This window comes from Balaenoptera ricei, chromosome 20 (assembly GCF_028023285.1).
Source record: "Balaenoptera ricei isolate mBalRic1 chromosome 20, mBalRic1.hap2, whole genome shotgun sequence".
Classification (NCBI taxonomy): domain Eukaryota; kingdom Metazoa; phylum Chordata; class Mammalia; order Artiodactyla; family Balaenopteridae; genus Balaenoptera; species Balaenoptera ricei.
The window spans coordinates 24,968,375-24,987,835 of record NC_082658.1 but is presented as its reverse complement, the minus strand read 5'-3'; the positions used below and the strand labels follow the sequence as shown (position 1 = coordinate 24,987,835).

Below are 19,461 nucleotides of genomic sequence, written 5' to 3'. Positions count from 1 at the left end.
GTTTAAAACCCCATTTCCCACTTGGCGGTAGAGCCAAGTAAAGCTGCCTTTCCACTTCCTTTCATCTTTACGTGCTCTCTCCAGCTCAAGCCTCACCTTGCCCAGACACCTTCCTTCGTTGTTAGCCCTGCATTTCTGAGATGCGATGATTTATCTACCCGTCTCCCTATTAGACTGTGAACACCCTAGAGGGTAAGTACTGGTCCTACTCAACTTTGAACTCCCAGCGTGTTCACAGGACATGTCACGCAGAAGGAAGGGTTAGATGAATAGACACAGGACTGAATGAATATACCAGAACTGGGCTCCTGGCTCACCAAGGATAGGACAGGCTTGCTGTAGTATCAGGTGAGAGCCATGCTGAGCTGTTGGAAATCCTCCTTGCTCTTGGTGACTGGTATGAGGCATGCCTGAGACCCCTGGTTGGGGCTGGCAGGGGGTAGAGGTGGAGGGGACTGGCCTGATAGCTGGGAAAATGTCTCTTGTTAAAACAACAGGCCCAGGTGAGGACTGCTTATAGGCCCCTGGCCCTGGTAACATGGTCTCACCACCTAACCAATCCACAGAAGACAGTTTGGAAGAACTATCAGTCCAGTAGGGAAGGAGCTAATTGATGCAACTTTCAGGATGAGAAACAGAGAAAACAAAGGGGTGGAGAAAAGAAGGAAGTTCAGCCAGTTGTATTTAAAACCTCTTCTCTCAAGGAGGAGTTCAAGATGAGAGGGGGCCTTTCGGGGCAGAGCTGCAGTGACACTCGGGCCCCTAGAGAGTGAGACGAGTGCAAGTGAGGCAGGTCTTGAAAGGCTGGGCGGGGGGTGGGAAGGCAGCCGCGCAGGAAGGAGGCTGGGCTCCCATCTGGAGAGCCAAGGGGCTGGGGCTGCTGAACAGATGGAGTGAAAGTTGCAGCTGGTGGAAATGCACTTTCATGTGTAAAGTTTGGTCCACGGAGGATTTCGATTTCCAACTCTGAAGGCAGCAGTGGGCAGGTGGCTCTGCTCCATGCTCCGCCTTCTCCTCCCACTGCCACACAGAAAATTTGACAGCGGCGGCTCTACGCCAGGACTCAGCCACCGTGCCTTCCACCAGCATCCCTTTCAACAGGCAGGAGCTGGCATGGGGACACCAGGGCACAGCCAGGATGGCAGAGGACTGCAATGTTTTAGCCGCTGAAGGGGGCAGGGGAATAGGAGGGATTAATCCAGCTTTCCCAGGAGGGGACTGAGAGGACCAAGAACAGACGCGGAGGTGGAGAAAGGGAATCAGACCTTCCAAAGCTGTTCATGACATACACACTGAGTCTCCGCTCTGGACTTTGGCTGAGCTTTGGGAGGCAGTGGGGAAATGTGAACACGCAGCAGACTCTGAGGCTCTGGGCTCATTTTATCTCAACCTCGAGACAAGATTCTCAAGGAGAGAATATATCTGTAGTTTTTTAAGAAATATTTGCCCACCAGAGCTTTAAGAGAGAAAGTGATTTTTACATTCTCTGGGTCTGACAGACAGTTACCTGTCCTGGCATATTTAGACCTTGGCCTGTGGGAACAGAAGCCACAAGCACAACAGCTCTTGGGGGAACTGGCCACCCAGCCAGGTTAACCACACCCATGAGGGAGCAGCTTGGGCCATGAGCACCAAGCTCTGCCTCTTCCCTCTCTCTTTCTTTCTTTACTTGTGCGAGGCTGTGCTCCTGGCCATCAAAAACAGAAACAGCCAACTCTGTCTTGTTAAAATCCAAGTGCTTTTTTTAGAGTATGTGATTTTGCTTCCTTAAAAAAAAAATAACAACAGCAACAAAAAATACCCAGACTGAAACCTAGTCCTTTATCTCTATTGCGTCCATTTTCCCAAAAGATGTCACTGTTCGAGAAAATAACTTAAAATATTCTTGGAGTGGAGGTAGTCTCTCTCTTCCTAGTGGGATGTCTTCTTGGCTCCTTTCCCAAACTTGGCATCGAGACCAAGACCTATAGAGAGAGAGAACACGGGCTTAACTTTGTGGGGAGAAATGAAGCCTACAAATGATTTGGGGGTAGCGGGGTGGGGGTGAGCCTTGGTTCTCCAAAATTGGAACTTTAAATAAAACTAGTTTTCAAACATTGGTTTTATAAAAGCTCCTCAGAGAAAAGAGATTGGTATCAAATGAAAAAAAATCACCAAGATACTGGTAATGACATGTATATATGAAATATAGCAGGGACTTCCCTGGCAGTCCAGAGGTTAAGACTCCGCGCTTCCACTGCAGGGGGCACAGGTTCGATCCCTGCTTGGGGAACTAAGATCCCGCATGCCGCGTGTGGTGCGGCCAAAAAAAAAAAAAAAATATATATATATATATATATATAGCAAGACTGAAAGAAATTTAAGAATTAAACTTCTAAGCTACGTCTCTCAGCTTACCCACAGCAGCATAAATGAGTAGGGAATAAGTATAATAATTTTACCCTGCTCAGTATCTGGGGAAAGCAGAATCACTGGAAAGAAATCACTCAAATGAAATGTTCCTTAGGAAAGCTGGAGTAGAGGTAACGCTTCCTTTTCTCCTATAAAAAATTTTCTCTAAAATAAGCTAATAAATTTCACAAATATACAAGTAAATATTAAGGGAAAAGAATAAAGCTCTGTCACTGTCCCTTTGTGTGGTCCAGAGCTGCCCTCTCTGGATGGGACTTACCCAAGAACACAAGCACAGTGCCCACCCACTGCATGGGGCTGATGGGGTTGGCGAAGAGGATCACAGAGGCCAAAATGGTGAAGAACTTTCGAGTTGTGGTGATGATGGAGCAGGTCAGGGGACCAAAATATACCACTGTCATGAAGATGAAGCTCTAGAGAAAGACAGGGAAAGACTAGGTCAGGCTGGTTCTTAGCTATCTATCTGCCAAGAGGTCTAAAGTCTGTAACAGGACATCACGGCTAATCTTGCCACCCCTCTTCTCGCAGCCAGGCCAGTCTCTTTTGGGGAATCCAAGCCACCCTCCATCAAGGCACTCACCTGGCCCAGGGCACTAGTCAGGCCAAAGAGCAGGATGTTATAGATGATGGTAGGGTACCTTTCGGCAAAGCTCAAGAACTCCCAGAGCTCCCCAGTGAACAGGATTCCTAGGAAGAAACGTCAAAAGATGAACGGTGCATCTTGTGTGCCCATATTCACACACCTGCAGAGGCCTGCTAAAGCACTCTGAAGGAGGGCATGGAAAAACATATGGAGTGAGTTTGTATTGTCCCATCAGGCATCTCCTATTTTTCTGGTTAGAGAAACTAACTAAAGACTCTTCTGGGAAATACTTGGAAGTTAATGAGTTACTTCTGCCAAAGTGATTGAAAGCAGCAAACCTCAGATGCTGTGAAGATACTGACCCACACATCTCTAGCTCAAGGCAGCCCCAAGCACTGGTCGATTCCAGCCATCAGTAGCCTCCTCTGTTAACCCTAGTGTGTTGTATGAAAAATACTCCCTGTGTGTGCCCAGATTTGAAAAAAGTTAGGAAGCACTGATTTAAAAGCAAATACATCATCCGTGTTTGAACAATATTCAGTATTCACCACATACCAATGTCTCATCTCCCTCAGAAGAGGGCGAGTTCCCAGGGCACCCCAGCATTTTACTACTGTGTGTCCTCCCATGATACCTGGCACAGGTCTACCCCTGATTGTGCCAGTAACAAGTAGCAAGCAGAGCCAACTGGTGAAGGTTTCTCCAAGAAGGCTTCTCAGGGGCTTGGACATAAAGGCATCTGAGAACCGATGGGCGAAGTTAGCAGCTGGCACCAGAGCTAGAGATTATGTGGACTGAGGGCAGTCTGCCCTCTGCTGATACGTAGAAAGAACAGCAGAACTGCTCCTTACCAGCTCCCAGCAGCAATGTCGACCAAAGGTTGATGTTCAGCATCATGTGGTTCGAGCCCGTTTGGTAGTGAGCCCGCATGTGGTCCTGGGAAACGCCGGTCAGTCCATCCAGGGTGAGAGACAAGAGCTGGGAAAGAAAGAGTACAGCCTGCAGTGAGAAGGCCACCGGGACCCTCCCTAACGCAGGACACAGAGCTCTCACCTTTCTCAGACCCCTCAGAAAGCCACTGCCTTAAGACAGAGTCCTCAGAACAAAATGCTGCCATTCATCCACAGGCAGAGGGTGGGGAGAGACCATGTGAGTTCCCTCCTCCCCTCAGGCACCAGAATGACAGGCGATCTGAGCCACATAGATGTAGTGTGATCAGAGCAGGGCAGGAAGCCTACCACTTCCCAACGCAATGCCGTGAAGTCTGGCGTGCAGGGGCCTAGAACGACCCATGGTGAGCCACACTCATTCTCCCACTAAAGCTGGAGAGAGGAAATCTAGTCCCAGCACGTTAGCCTCCTGGCTTGGAGTATAGTGCTCCAGAGACTGGATTCTGCGGTCACACTGCCTGGATTAGAATCCGGGGCAATGTAAGCCACTAACTCTTCCAATTAACAGCCATGTGACCATGGGCAAGTGATTTAACTTTTCTTTGCCTCAGTTTCTTCACCTGTAAAATGGAGATAATGCTATCTAAGTTATGAGGTTATTGTTGTAAAAATTAATTAGTTTACATGTAGAACACTTGGAACAGTGCCTAACACCTAGTAAGTAATAGCTACTATAGTATTTTTTAAATTAATTAATTTATTTATTTATTTATGGCTGCGTTGGGTCTTCATTGCTGCGCACAGGCTTTCTCTAGTTGCGGTGAGCAGGGGCTACTCTTTGTTGCACTGTGCGGGCTTCTCACTGCGGTGGCTTCTCTTGTTGCAGAGCACGGGCACTAGGCGCGTGGGCTTCAGCAGTTGTGGCTCATGTGCTCTAGAGCGCAGCCTCAGTAGTTTGCGCACGGGCTTAGCTGCTCCGCAGTATGTGGGATATTCCCGGACCAGGGCTCGAACCCGTGTCTCCTGCATTGGCAGGCGGATTCTTAACCACTGCGCCACCAGGGAAGCCCTGTAGTATTATTTTTAACCCTGGCTTCCACGTTCCTTGGAAAGCCACAGTGAGAGACACACTATTCCTTTCCTCTTTGCTCTCAGGTCTCTGGAACCTCACACCAGCATTTAGACACAGGCCTCAGAGTCATCCCTTCCCCAGAAGGAGAGCTGACCTATAGTGAAATATTTTAGGCTCCCCACTATGGCCTTAGCAGAGCCAAGGGCTTTGCAGCCACAGACAAAGACCAGAAATGTGGGGCAAGAAACATCACAACCTCCCTCAAAACATATAACTGGCCTTCTGCCTGCATAGCTGGGGATACTCCTTTGTTAAGATTACTGGAAAAGGCTTCCTTTCCCAACAGGATTGCATACCAGGAGCAGCTCTCCATAGCCAACTGTGTGTTCTTCTATCCCGACTACTTTCTTGGGTTTGTACATGAAAAGGGCCACTCCAGCCACAATTAGCAACACACACAGGTACTTGGCCATTGGGTACTTCTTCTTCAAAAGGGTCACTCCAAGGAGCATGACTACAGGGAAGAAACAGAGTGGAAAATTCAGGCACCCATAGGCATTGACAAGCCCAACACTCTCCTCCTAGGAGCCAAAGACTCATGGGAAAAAAAGAATGTCTGAGAAGGAAAGCCGACAGAGGACAAAAGTAGGGTGCAATGCTGGCACCTAGACAGAGACGACTGAGCAACAAGGTTGAGCAAAGAGTGTAAGGAAGGGAAGAGGTAGAGAACAAAGGTGAAAGTTCCAGGAAGGAACAGGGCAGGGGAGGGGCAGTAGGGAAGAGTGACAGGTTGAGGAAAAGGAAACTGATGATCAAATGGGATTTAGGGTGTCTAATGACAACATAAACACATGGGACACCAAAACGATTGACTATGTGAAGCAGGTTAGGTCAGCCTCTGGCTCACAGTGAGGATTACCAGCTAATGAACACCCAACACCACAGGAAGTGATAAAGGATGGGCAGGAGGAAGGGATGGAGGGAACCCTAGAGATAGCTATGGTGAGATGACAAAGCCCAGAGGAATAGAGCTCTAGCAGAGGAGGATCAAGCTCACTGCAGGAAGAGTGAGGAAGGAAGATGGCGACCATCTTCTTCTGCTTACCTGGGATGGGCTTGCACGATTTACCAAGGACCTGAAATTAAATTCAGCAAAAATAATTTCTGAGCGTCTTTGATGTGCCAGGTACTGTACTAGGTGCTACGATAAGATGAGTTAAGTGTGGGGCCTGCACCAGAGACTGCAGCCTCAGAAAGCAGCCCTACCACGGCCAGCCCACCACCACTAAACCTCAGATCTATGGTTCTTCACACTCTTAACTTCCCAAACACACTCTCTTTTTATTTAAGTCACAGACCAGAGGGAAGAATCTTTCATCCTTTTCAAGCAACTTCTGAGCCAACCCTCATTCCACCCTAAGGTTTCACCTGAGTTGGGTAGTTGACAAACTGTAGTGCTGAGTTGCTGGAGACCATGGCACCCAGATAGGAGACAGAACAGGCAGCATAGAGCCAGCTCCGAGTACGATCCACCCTGGCTGTGTCAAAAAACTGGATCACTGGGAGAAGACAAAAGAAACATACAAGAGAAAGCTGGTGGGCCTAGGATGGACCACTGAGCAAGTCGAAGCCACGTGAAAGGAATTTGCCTGTCAAATAAGATGAGCAGCACAAACTATTTCTGTCCTCTTAGACTGGGAAATCTCTGAAGATTCTCCAATTCTCCAATCCCACCTAACCCTAACACAAGACCTCATGGAGGGCAGGGGTAGGGGTGGGGTGTCCATTCAGTTCAAGGGACTAGTTAGCCCTGCTGTTAGCCCCCAGGGAACAAAGAGAGAATGCTCAAAACATGCTTGAAGCTGACACATAAAGGAAAATCAGAAGGACAAAAGAAAAAGCTTTAAGTATTCTCATGGGGATCTGGAACACAGAAGACCCATTCCCTGCACGTTTCTGACTGAGAAGTTGATTTAATCTAAGGAAATGGGGTTTCACCCTTTGCCAAAGCCACTAGTTTTATCAATCGAACAGAGAGGCTGTTGCAAGCACTAAAGGGGCTGAGGGTGTTGAGAGTTAGATCTAATGCCTAGGATACAAAGGGGAGGGGACACACAACAGATTACTATCTAAGTACTCACAGATCTTGGCAAACACAGCATTGATCACGCACTGGATGAAGACCAAAGTTAAGGCAAAAGTGAACGTCTCCTGCTTGGCTCCCTCCCCATACTTTCCTCTTGTTCTAAGAATGAAATGCATGAGAAAGAGGGGAGGAATTAGTATACTTCCCTCAGTGCCATCTACTAATCCACAGCCACTGAACGCTTTGAAATTTTCTTGCCTCTCTAGACGTAGGGAGAGTTTGGTAAGGATCACCGGGCTCATTGACATCAGGAGCTGATTTTATTGGATCTAGAAACTAGACATTCCAGGCTGCTGATCACGTAGCCGAAGGAAAAAAATATCCGTACAGGATGGTGCTAGAGGAAACGTGAAAAATTAGTTGGTGAAACGAGGTACCCCGGGCAGAAGAAGGGATTTGGGCTACAGCAGCAGGGCCGAGGGCAAAGGAATCCACTACCTGCAAGCATCTGGGAGTTCCAAAAAGGGGCCGGCACAGGTCATGGAAACCTAAGCCTGTAAAACCTAGCTCCTTAGAACCAACAGGAAAAAACAGCAACCAAGGGAAGAAAAATAACCAGCTCCCGAGAATCCAGAGACCAACTTTCGCGTTTTGGAAACCTAGGAAGGTTCAGCGGCAAAGGCGGTCAGGATGCCGGGAGGGCGGGGCGGCGTGGGGGTGCAAAAGGGAACACTGGGGCCAGGGGCGGGAGGACCGCGAAACTGACCACAGGCTGGGGAGACAAGGTGGACTGGGCAGGGGGGCGGAGGTCTGCGTTCCGACCCCGGGGATCCGCTCACATCTTTTCCTGCAGGATCCCATAGTAGAAATAGCAGACAAAGACGCCGAGGAAGCAGAGCGGCAGGCGCAGCCGGTCGGGCACCAGGGAGCTGCTAGCGGCCATGAGACGCCCGGACGACCCGACCGGAGACCCGCTCACAGCCGGCAGCAGCGGCGGCGACAAGTCCAGCCGGACATCGCCGACCGGCGACAGGGGCCTCATAGGAGCTGCATGCGACCGCCGCTGAGCAGGGCCTCAGCAGCCACCGCCAGAACTGCCAGCTCAGAACCGCCGAGGTGAAACTCTTCAGAACCCTGAACCCGCTTCCAAGGAAAGGACACCCACCCTGGGGCCTTGGCCTCGTCCCTGATGGCCAGGGGAGCCCGCTATCCCGATGGTAACGCCTTACCCTCGAGACTTTCCGACCAGGCACCTCCGAGGACAACTGAGACCCGGAGCTCGACGGCTGGCCTAGGAGGTAGGCGGACGTGGAATGATGACGTATAAGGATGTGGAGGTAACCAATTGGCTGCGCTGTGCAAAGGCAGACAGGTGGGCGGGAAGGAGGAGTGCGCCGGCCCGGCAAATCGGAGAGTCTTTTTCCCGGTCGGCTGTCAGGCTTCTGCTGGGTCCTAACGCCCGTAAATCGCAATGCAGCCTTAGCGCCCCCTAGCTGCTGCCCAGCGTCCCCGACTCTAACCCCTCTACCAGAAGAGCGTTGCTCAAGGCCTGGCTTTTGGGGAGCCGTCCTCCTCCTAGGGCACATCACTAGGCTCCCAAGGGCGGCAGGGCTCTTGTTTCAGTTCTGTCACTTAAAGGCAGGGTAGCCTACGCATGTCACCTAAATTCCGAGCTACAGTTTTCCTAGTCTATATTATTACTAATAATAGCCACCTTGTCGCCTCTTGACTGTTCTGAGGATCAATTGAGCTGAGGTTGGTGAAACGGTCTTATAAACTGTAAAGTGTGCTGTGCAAGTTTAAGGTATTTATTAGTCATTACTCTTTCTCAACTCTAATCTTATTTCCTCACATCCTCCAGGTGGAAATGGAAGCTTGCCGAAGTGGATTTTCTTCAGGGTCTTACAACTCACCAACAAGGGAGCAAACCCTCCTGCATTGATGAGCTCCTTGTTGGAGCCCCTCTCTCATCCCAGTGTCGGACCTCCACCTGCTAACACCAAGAGCTAGGGCCGGACTGACCCCAGGGCTTGCCACTACCGGCCTCAAGCCCCACCGTAATCACTGGACTCTGGGTTGCTCTTTGGGTAGAGGCTCCTTCTCCCCTTCTAGCAGCCTGCTCCTTTGGCACAGCCTCAGGCAAAGGAAGGAAACTCGGGGCAGCACCACACCCATCCCTCCGGGCCTGACTCACTAAGACTTTGGGGGTAGGCCAAACATCTTTCAGGGGAGGGGTAAGAAGTAGAAGATAGGGTCTGTCTGCAACCCCCTGTGTCCTTTATATAAGTTGGGGAGGGGGACCCCCACGCATTTGCTCTCTTGCCCAGTGGCTTACTTTACTGTGTTAGCCGACGATTCCAGGGCACGGAGCTGGGGTTCCAGTCCCAGCTCTACCTCTTTACCAGCTGGGACTTCAAACAATTCACTTGACCTCTGAGTCAAGTTTCCTCATCAGAAATTAATGGAAATATAATAACAAGCGGTAGAGTACTGTGGTTAGAAGCACAGGCATTGGATTCAAAAGATCTGGTTCCCAGTCCTAGCTTCCCCGCTTTGTACCTGTGTTTTGGGGGCAAAGTTTATCAATTTTTTTTTTTGTCCTTCCCTCATTAGTACAGTGGGATTTATCACATCAGATGGTTTGTGATATTTCAATGACATTTTATGTAAAGCATTTTACAGTGTATCTGATGCTTACCTAGCCAATACATGGTTGTTGGGATAGCCTGGCTTAAGAGTTTGTTTTGAGGTTTTATGAGATAGATAGATATAACTGTAGTTATTATGACTGCCCTTGGAGTAGTCAACTTTTTACCCATACAGTGGGGGTAATGTGTCTTTTGTGAAAATGCTTTGTAAATTGCAAAGCACTATCAGAATGTTCAGATGGTTATTCTCATTTTCCCCAAAAGCCTAAGAGCTCTTACAGGGGGGGCACTATAAAGCTGAGGAACAGTTTCTTCTACCCTCTGTGTTGTGGGTACTCACTGATGTGAAAAGAACACCCACAAGGAGCTAAAGCTTCCCCAAAACTGTGCCCAGAGATTCGATCTGAATGCCATTCCCTCATCTTGTTTTCCTTGCTGGTGCAAGGAGCACCCACAATGTCAAACTGTCTCCCCTTGGTCACCCTTATGTCCCTGCTAAAATCCGCTCTCCCTTAGGGTATTTTTCCAGACTCACCCAAGAAAGGATGACTTCCCCTCTGACTCCTTCACCCCACCTCCACCACACTCTTCATTCTGGACAGACTCTCCCTGGCCCCACTGTTTCTATGTCCAAGTAGAGAATGCAAGCCTGCTGTCCTGAGGACACAGACTCTGGATCCATCCACCCAACATTATGTGTTAAGTAAAGGCTGCTCTTAAAGACAAGGATGAAGTGATTAATATGATACCCTCAATCTCCATCCCGTTCCCTCCCCCCAAAAATATTTAACAGAACCTCAAGCTGCTGGGAATACTTATTTATTTGGTCTATTAACACCAAGATCTGCAAAAAACAAAAAACAAACAAAAAAACACAACTTCTAAACACAGGATAATAAAACTTGAACATTAACATTCTTCTTCGATTTTGTGTAAGCTCTGCAGTATGGAAAATATACAAACTTCAAACAGCTGCAAAAATAGTGTCTTTGGGAGAAAATAGAGTTTCTACATCGATACAAGAAAAATAGGCATTTTTCTAATCCAACCCAGTCCTGGGGCAGGTGGAGGGTGGAGAGTCACCACTTGCCACCCGGAGGAATGCCAGCTCTCCCTCTCCCCTACTACCCACCTGGGGCTGGGCAGGCTGGGCTGCTGCTTAAGACAATCTTAGGGTGAAAGCGAGATGAAAATGCCACTTAGGAAAACGCTTGGTTCCCCCTCTGCCAGCAGCTGGATTGGTCAAGTGTTATGGCCCTTTCGGGCTGCTTTGGTCAGCTCCTCCAATGAGAGGGAGGTATGGGGATGGGACTGAGAGGATGGGGGAATCTATTCGGGTCTCCTCGTCTGTGTCTGGGGAGGAGAGGTAAGGAAATCTGTGGTGTCCCCTCTCCTTTAATCATGGCCAGCTTGCTCCATGATAAAGACAAGGGCCCCGTACACAGTCCTTTGGACTCACACCCAGGTGTGGGGGACCCAAGACCTTCTGGGTGAGTTTTCCACCAAGTGAGAGAGGTGACAAGAACACGGGTGTGACTTGTGAGCTGCCCAGCTGCTAGTGGAGAAGGCAGGTCCCCTCACATTCGAAGGGGCAGGGGTCCATCGGAAAGAGGACCCAGGGCTTTGACACAATAAATGAAAGTGCTCAAAGGCCAGGAGGGAAGGGCTCCTTCATCCCCCATCTCAGGGGAGCTCGGGAGGGGCCTGCCACCAAGGCACTGGTCTCCATGGTGAAGTGGGGGTGGGGCCCTCAGACCACCAGGGAGCTCTGGAAAAGCACGGGCTCTTCTGACGGTGGGGGGCGCTGCCAAGGCTCGAATGGCAGCGAGGAGGCCTTGGGGGCCTCTGGATCCTTCCGAGGCGGTGGCCTGGGGCTGGCTGGGGGAAGGGGGGACCCCGGGCTTGAGGGGCAGTTACGGAAGATGAAGCCCATGCTGGGGAAGAGGGGCTTCATCAAGCTGACGGGGCAGAAGGCCGAGCCGGTCGGGTTGAAATGGACTTTGTTCTTGTCAGGACAGGAAGTCAGGAAGGCCAGGTCAGGACCTGGGGACCTGGAGGACGGAGAGAGAAACACAGACATACGTGTGTGCATGCACACAAACAGCCAGTGAGAAGGGATGAGAGGTGTCACAGCGTCAGGGGAGCAAGGGAGCTAGGTCTCTGTTCAAACATGTTGGTAACTTGACCAAAAAAACGACAGGCTACTGAGCAACAACCAGTGCTCAGTAGGCCCCTCAGCTCTCCATGTTTTAGAAATATGGCTAAACAACAGGAAATCTACTTTAGATTTTACTTTAGATTTAGATCTAATCTAAAGCAGATTTAGAAATCTACTTTAATCCCAACAGGAGGGATTAAAGCTAGACGGGAAGGAGAACTTCCTCACAGTGTGATTCTAGAAGAGGAGACCGAGAGATCTTTTAATTTGAGAGGTTTCATCAGTGAACAGTGTTTTAGGGGCAGACCACTTGCCTGAAAGCAGAGATCCAAGCAGAGTGACTTTTTATAGCCTAAAGCAGGGCTTCTCAGCCTCAGCACTACTGGCATTTGGGGCTGGGTCATTCTTGGTTGTGGGGGCTAGCGTGTGCACCGTAGGATGTTTAGCAGCATCCCTGGCCCCTACCCACCACACGCCAGTAGCGCCCCACCCCAAGTTGCGACAACCATTGCCAGATGTCCCCTGGGGGGAAAAGTATCCCCCATTGAAATCTACTGACCTCAAGAATCTAATTCTTGAGCAGATTTGAAAGGTGTGATTTTCAAAACCCTTGCTGGGAGGAAAGGACAGCAGCTAGACCTTATCAGGAGATCTAGGTTCTGATTCACCATGTGCTCTTGGCCTAACCTGCCTCACCTCTAACGGGGAAAGAATCCCTACCCTTCTGATAATGTAGGGGAAATGAAAGGATTAAAAGAGCTCAGGTCAGAGAGTTCTAGAGCAAGGAATCCTTATGATAAAAAAGGAAGAAGAATGTCTGGCCATGCTTCAAGGGTGAAGAGCCCTGAGAAGGTGCTGGTTATGAGGATTCTGGGCAAGAAGACAAAAGTGTGGGAAGATAGTCAAGCTCTGCACCAATGCTTCCCATCGCCTAACTTTTTCTTGAAGTGTAATGTATACATACAGAAGAATGCACTTAGTGTACAGCTTGACAAATTGATTACTATTTTAATTGTAGAATTCTAATCATTCCAAATGCAGGAAGAAGAGCGAGGCACGCAGAGGAGGGCAGATGTTGGCCCAGCGTGAGAGATGGGAGGAGAGGTAGAGGGAAGCGAAGGCCCGTGTGCAGGGTGTGTTTGGAAGCCTGGGGTCCCAGAGGACTCCGCAGCGGCAAGGTGCCCACTGACTGAGAAGGGCTTAAAAGAATCCCACTTTAGGGGCTTCCCTGGTGGCGCAGTGGTTGAGAATCTGCCTGCTAATGCAGGGGACACGGGTTCGAGCCCTGGTCTGGGAAGATCCCACATGCCGCGGAGTAACTAGGCCCGTGAGCCACAACTACTGAGCCTGCGCGTCTGGAGCCTGTGCTCCGCAACAAGAGAAGCCACGATAGTGAGAGGCCCGCGCACCGTGATGAAGAGTGGCCCCCGCTTGCCGCAACTAGAGAAAGCCCTAGCACAGAAACGAAGACCCAACATAGCAATCAATCAATCAATCAATTAAAAAAAAAAAAAAGACTCCTCATTAAAAAAAAAAAAAAAAAAAGAATCCCACTTTAGGAAGAGGTGGGGGATGGGCAGGAGAGGGAATGCTCTCAGTGTGCGCATGCATGCATGAGGAGGGTGACCCAGGGGAGACCAAGTAACACTCGAAGGACGTGAGGGCAACCAGCGTGACCCTGAACGGCTTGATTCCCTCCCTGGGAATCTTACACGATGGACAGCCAGGAAGAGGAAAATGTGGCAGAGGAACCACTAAACACAAGAACTTCCCAGTAGGAAAGTTCATACAATGAAGAGACACCAATGAGCTGAGAATTTCTATCCCAGGATATCTAAGAAAGTAACTGATGGATCACTACCTCTCTCAAAGGGTTAACATAGGGGCAGGAAGCTGGATGAGATGACTTTAAACCTCTTCTGGCCTTATGAGCCTACAAAAGAATAAAGACAAGCAACAGCCTAATTGCCACAACCAATTCCAGGTTGTAATTACTCAACTATACTGTGGACTGGGGAAGGGTACAAGAGCCCAGAGTCTGCTTAAGCTACGAGATCTGGCCTCTTCCCCCCACATGACCCCAGAGGATCGAGGGTTCTTGGAGAGATGCCAGGCAACAGTGATGATGGGAGCAAACCCTCAGTGCCCCTGGTTTTCTCCATAATTCCCACTCTGGGTCATATATGTACCTCCTGCTACTACCATGGGTTGTCCTCTCCCTTATCTGATATACAGATGGAGCCATCAAGGCCCCACACCCTGTCCTAGCTAAATCTCCACTCACACACCATAACTAAACTTCCTCACTGCCATCGAATCCACAGCTTCCAATGTGAATCGGCCCTGATGAATATTACAGTGGCAGTGGGAATATGATGAACTCTCTTCTTAGCTCCTGCTAAGGGGGACTGTGGGGCATTTGGAAAGTTTTGGCTCTTGATTCTCTCTGCTAATGGGAGGGAACTGTAGTAAAAAAATCAACTTACGAATGACTTCTGAATTGTCCAGTCTGGTTTGGGAATATTCCATAGTCCTTACTTGCAAGGACTGGAAATTTCTGTCTGGGAGTTCATGACACTTGAACCACTGCAGCTGCAGGGTGAAGATTTGACTCAGAAGCAATCAGAAAGCTTTTTAGGCTCCCCCTGCCACACCGGTGGGCATGAGGCGCTTCTAAGCTCTGCCTGAAGAGAATTACTAGTATGTTCTCTCTCTGATTATGGTCTAGCAAAATCTCACACCTTCCCCGGGGATGGAAAAAAATAGAAGAAACAAAGGATTTAGGTTTCAGATCTTTTTCCTTTCCAGCTCCTGCTGCGCTTGTGGCTGGCATGTGGGCAGAGAGCAGGTTTCTATGGAGATCATGATAAGCAAAGACTTAGGTGCTCAGAGGAGGTAATGTCAACAAGTTTGGTCATGGAAAGACTGCAATACTGATCATCTACAGCTGACAATGTCTCCAGGACAAGAGGGAGTCAGACTAAAGAGAGGCCTATCAGGTGGGATGCCACAGGGCTCAGCCCGCATCCCTATTCCTCCCTCGCACATCCTGACCCCCACCGACCCGCTGAGGTACTCACGTGGCCTCTTCAAACACTCGCACTCTCTCACAGCCTTCCGGGGGTTCCCGTTTGAAGACGTAGCTGTGATTGGGTCGAGGGGAGGCGGCAAAGGCAAGGACTGGAGATGGGCTGCCCTCTTCAAGGAAGGCTGGGTGGCCTGGAGGGGAAGCTGCAAACAGAGTAAGGCTGAGTCCCATGGTGCTAAAGGAAGGTCTCCGCTTTCCCGGACTCAGGCCTTGGTGTAAAGGGGCAGGACTGGGAGATATGGTATGGTGGGTGGCAGTGGTTATGTTAATCCAGGTTGTTTGTCTACACTCTACCTTAAAACATCTTTGAGGCAGCCTTACAAGAAAACAAACCTTGTATATGTGTGGCTGATTCACTTTGCTGTACAGCAGAAACTAACACAACATTGTAAAGCAATTATACTCCAATAAAAAAAATTAGATACCATAAAAAGAGGCCCAATAAAATAATGATGATAAATAAAATAAAATTTAAAAAAAAAGAAAATAAAACCAGAATTGTAAGGGAAAAAAAAAATACAGACCTTGTTATACAAGATAAAAAATTACAGTTGAACTGAGGGAAAAGTTGGGTCTAATACCAATTCCATATTCCCCGGAGGCAGACTGCGACTGGAACTCCATGTCTCAGACTTGAAGGAATCCTAACATCTCTATCTCTGCCTTCTTCCAAGACTGCACCGCCCTGCCTGCCAGCATACCACAGCTTCTTCCTTTCCATGGTCTTGAAAATCTATCCCTTCTTCCAGGAAGAGCTCTTGTACTGACTCAGACAAGCAATCTTTACTCAACCCAACTTGTGGGATAAGATTCCTCTCACTTTCCACACAGCAAATGTACTTTGCCTAGGTTGCAAATATTGACTTTATCTGTATTTATCTCACATTTATTCTTTATTTTGTATGCTCTGTTTACCTCTGTATTGTTAGATCATGCCTTTGACCAGCCTACCTCATGGGGTTGCTGTGAGGATCAAGTTAGGTGATGCAGGCAACAGTGCTTTAGAATGTCAGGATCATTATGACGGGGAGGAGGGACTCTTATCTTGTCCTCGCAGTGACGCAGCCAGGGCAGAATAGAAAGTGGAGATTTGGAATCAGAAAGCTTGGGTTTCGATTTGGGTCAAACTGTGTGACCCTGGGCAAAAGACCACATTTTTTTATTTACAGCGTTCACACCCGCCTTGAGATATATTGCTGGTAATGGGTACAGTGGACACCTGAACGGGCTCATGGGCTCTCCACGATGGCATGCTGAACCTCAGCCAAAAACTGGGGGTGGGAGGGATTGCTTCTTTGGATTACAGTGAGGATTAAATAAAATTGTAAGTGCAGAAACTTCATATAAATTACAAATTAGAATCTGTATCAAGGACCACTATAACGTATGGAATATAGAAGACTCCCAAAGATATTCTAGTTGGTTAGTAAGTAAAAAAATGCCTGGCCAGAAATTGATGAGAGTTGGAAAAGGGCATGGAGATGACCCCATACTCCATGTGGGCCCCGCAGCCTGGGCCTCCCCAGCTTACCTTTGTCACTGGGGATGGACGTCAGCTCCTCGGCTGCACCCTGGTGTTCCTCAAGGCTAGTCTGACCAGAAGGCTGGGGGGATGCCAGGGGCATGGAGGGAGAGCTGGCAAGGTTTCCAGGATCCAGGAGGAGGAGGGGATGATCACAGCTGCCGCTCTGGGGGGGAGCTGGGGCACGGTGCCCATCAGGGATTTCAAGGATCTGCCGAGGAAGAGTGGGGGTCAGGCCTGTCTCTGCAGGCTGGCAGGGCTGCGGTGACCCTTAGGGTCATCCCCTTGCCATTGTCCTTGTCCTCTATTCACAACACACAGTGACAGCAGGACACCATTTCCTCACGTCACTGACTTTCCCAACAACCCCCAATCCAAGAGACACCTCCTCCTGCTTCTCCCAGAGCGCTTCATTCTTTCCCCTCATAGATAGAACTTTATGACTACATATTTATTTTATGGTTTCATCAAGGTGTTGCCCCCACAAGGCTGTAAGCCTCACGAGGGCAGGGGCCTCCTGTGTGTCAGGCTCTGGGAACACAAAGGTGAATAACACATGGGGGCACAAGAGCGGGCAAACCACCAGGACACTGTAACAGCTACAGGCCGTTGCAGGACGAACGTGCAGATTATTATCATGTATTAAATACACCCCCCCCCTCATTTTTTTTAACATTCAATGGTACTTGTGTCCACAGCTCACCAGTCTGTGTGCACGTGTAAAATCCTACATATACGCACATTAAAAATCAACCAGCAAGTAAATCATAAACTGAGGAGTGTGCCCATTAGAATTATATTAATGTTGCCCAACTGGCATTCCCCAATTGTCCTGTGTCAGTATAAAAATGTGCCTGAGACTGCAGAAAAGGGAGCAAATAACTCTGCCTGGGAGTGGAGTGGGGGAGAAGGCTGCACAAAGGCAACTGGGCATGAAGGATGAACGCATGTCAGCAGGTAGAGATGGAGGGAAGGGAAGCAGTAACTCTAGTACTGGGGCCACCTGAACTGAGGCACAGCTGGGTGACGGTGACAGTGACAGTGATGAGTATGCCAGCAACACTGAGCTGGGGCTTTGGCTGAAGAGTGATGCCTAGTCCCTTCCTCCCAGCCAGGTGCCTTCCTCCCTGCTGACCCCTGCTCCTTCTCTTTCCACTCAATGCCCCAACGTCTTCCCCAACTTCACCCACCCAGCTCTGCTGTTCCTGTGGTCAAGTCCATCTGAGTCTAATAAACTCAATTTGTGTTCCTCCCATGGGGTGGTTTTGGCATGTTGCTCTGTTGACATGTGCACAGCCTGTGAGCCCCCGGACAGCACGAGTCCCAACTCCCTGTGTCCAGACTCAGCAAGACGCTGCCTATCTGTGCATCCGGGGTGCAGCCCCCACTCACCCGCAGCAGCTCCTCCTCACCCTGCTCTTTCACAAACACCTCCTCCAGCTCTTGGTTGAGCCCTTCCAGGCTCCGGTGCAGGCAGGGGCTCAGTCGCAGGACAGGGGACCCTGAGGGGAAGCTGGGAGGGGACGCCTGAGGAGGAGGTAAATGAAGCCATCACTGAACCCCACCAAGCCCCGTGCAGTTATCAGTTCTGACCAGGGTGGGTAACAGTCATGTCTACACAGCAAAACCAAGTGAGTAGAGGAGAATTCGGGGACAGTTACCAATTGCAATAGGTCCATTCAGTGGGGTTTTCTCCAGAAGGCAGAGCTTTGAGGGGCCCAGAGTGTGCTTTTAGAGTCTGCATCATGGCCTCAGTTGTGCAGGGGGTGGGGATGGAGGACAGAGACATGCAGCACAGCAAGAAACCCTTTCCAAAGTTGCACCAAAACTTCACCCGGCACCCACGTGGCCACAGGCCCTGCAGTGCAGGAGGGCTCAGAGGACCCGCCCACCCCAGGGGCCCCACCACAGAGGATGACAGAGGGGTGAGGGCTGGGGAAGGGACGTACCCTCAGTGCTCCCCGCACAGCATGGTCCCCTTGGAGGGGGGAGCCCCGCTCCTTCTCTTTCCCACTGCGGCTAAGCTTTGTCCTCTGCAGCTGTTGCTTCAACTTGGTAATCTGGCGGCAGGGAGAGGGAGAGAGGACAGGCAGGTGAAGCAAAGCAAAAGCGCACTGGGTCCTCCCTCCCAGGTGTGGCTCTTGCCAGAAGCCCATGAAAATACGTAAAAGGAAGACGGAAGTTAATCTTCCATCTCAAAATACCTCAGTGGTGTTCAAAACTGTGAGGACAGGCTCATCAGGCAAGCTGGACACCACAGTAACCAGATTATTGGATTTTTTGAATTACCATGTATTCCACAGATGGCTCACGTTCCGAAAAATTAAAAATATACAACACTGAAACCATTTTTGTCTTTCGCAGATTCCAAAGGCATGGAATACTACTCTATTAATAGAAATGGAAAATGATGTTTTCGAATCCACTCCTCAAAATACATTCACAGCTATCTCAAAGGCCCTGGGACCAAGAAGGATGGAAGCATTCCCCCCCGTTTTGAAGTAGACTGCACTGAGCAAGGAGCAGCCTCTCCAGAAGGAATATCAGCTTCTGTCCCAACTTCACGTCCTGTAACAATTATGGAGCGTCATCAACAATTTTAAACATTGTCCCAGTCGCATCTGTAATTCTGGACCCTACTGGTCCTTAGTGTAAATACTCTGATAATTACAAACTGTAAATACTTTGTATTTCCCACTGGCCTTAAATACTCCATATTCTCTCTCTGTTCTCGCAGCCAAGAGGGCAGAAGCTACTGCCCTGTAGAGGGTGACCCCTGGCGAGTTGGCCCTCCTGGGGGCTCCCCACAGCGTGCCAAGCAGAGCTGGGTCGGCAGCCCTGGGATCCAGTCTGTGGCTTTCTCTTCTCACCCTCAACCCCGTGGCCCTCATCAGAGGGAGGGAGGGCCAGGAAGAAGTGTTTGAGGACACATCATTATTTATCTCTTCTTTTAAAAATAAGGCTGGATGAGTAGTTAAGTAGTAAATGAGGTTGGGGGCTTC

At 49.6% G+C, this 19,461-nt stretch overlaps 2 protein-coding genes across 4 annotated transcripts in view; both read right to left on the bottom strand.

The window, feature by feature from the left end:
* Positions 1-1,719: 1,719 nt before the first annotated feature.
* SLC35B1 (solute carrier family 35 member B1) lies at positions 1,720-8,162 on the bottom strand. Of its 3 annotated transcripts, none has more exons than XM_059907251.1 (9): positions 7,883-8,162; positions 7,099-7,202; positions 6,386-6,495; positions 6,063-6,093; positions 5,314-5,471; positions 3,847-3,973; positions 2,993-3,099; positions 2,672-2,825; positions 1,720-1,964 (listed from the first exon to the last, which is right to left on the bottom strand). In XM_059907251.1, the coding sequence occupies exons 1-9, from the start codon at positions 8,083-8,085 to the stop codon at positions 1,912-1,914; spliced, it is 1,047 nt and encodes a 348-aa protein (XP_059763234.1). In that variant the 5' UTR covers positions 8,086-8,162; the 3' UTR covers positions 1,720-1,911. The 3 variants fall into 3 exon arrangements, with proteins under 3 accessions (XP_059763234.1, XP_059763233.1, XP_059763235.1); XM_059907250.1 differs by having other exon boundaries at positions 6,386-6,516; positions 7,883-8,158; XM_059907252.1 differs by lacking the exon at positions 7,883-8,162 and adding an exon at positions 7,302-7,408 and having other exon boundaries at positions 6,386-6,516.
* A 2,332-nt stretch (positions 8,163-10,494) lies between these two features.
* Positions 10,495-19,461, bottom strand: part of FAM117A (family with sequence similarity 117 member A) — a 44,652-nt gene continuing 35,685 nt past the window's right edge. Inside the window, exons 4-8 of the mRNA XM_059908828.1 lie at positions 18,409-18,519; positions 17,852-17,986; positions 16,469-16,670; positions 14,930-15,080; positions 10,495-11,742 (exon numbers count right to left, since the gene is read on the bottom strand). Of these exons, the coding sequence (XP_059764811.1) occupies positions 11,442-11,742; positions 14,930-15,080; positions 16,469-16,670; positions 17,852-17,986; positions 18,409-18,519 (900 nt within the window). The 3' untranslated portion in view covers positions 10,495-11,441. The remainder of the gene's footprint in view (positions 11,743-14,929; positions 15,081-16,468; positions 16,671-17,851; positions 17,987-18,408; positions 18,520-19,461) is intronic.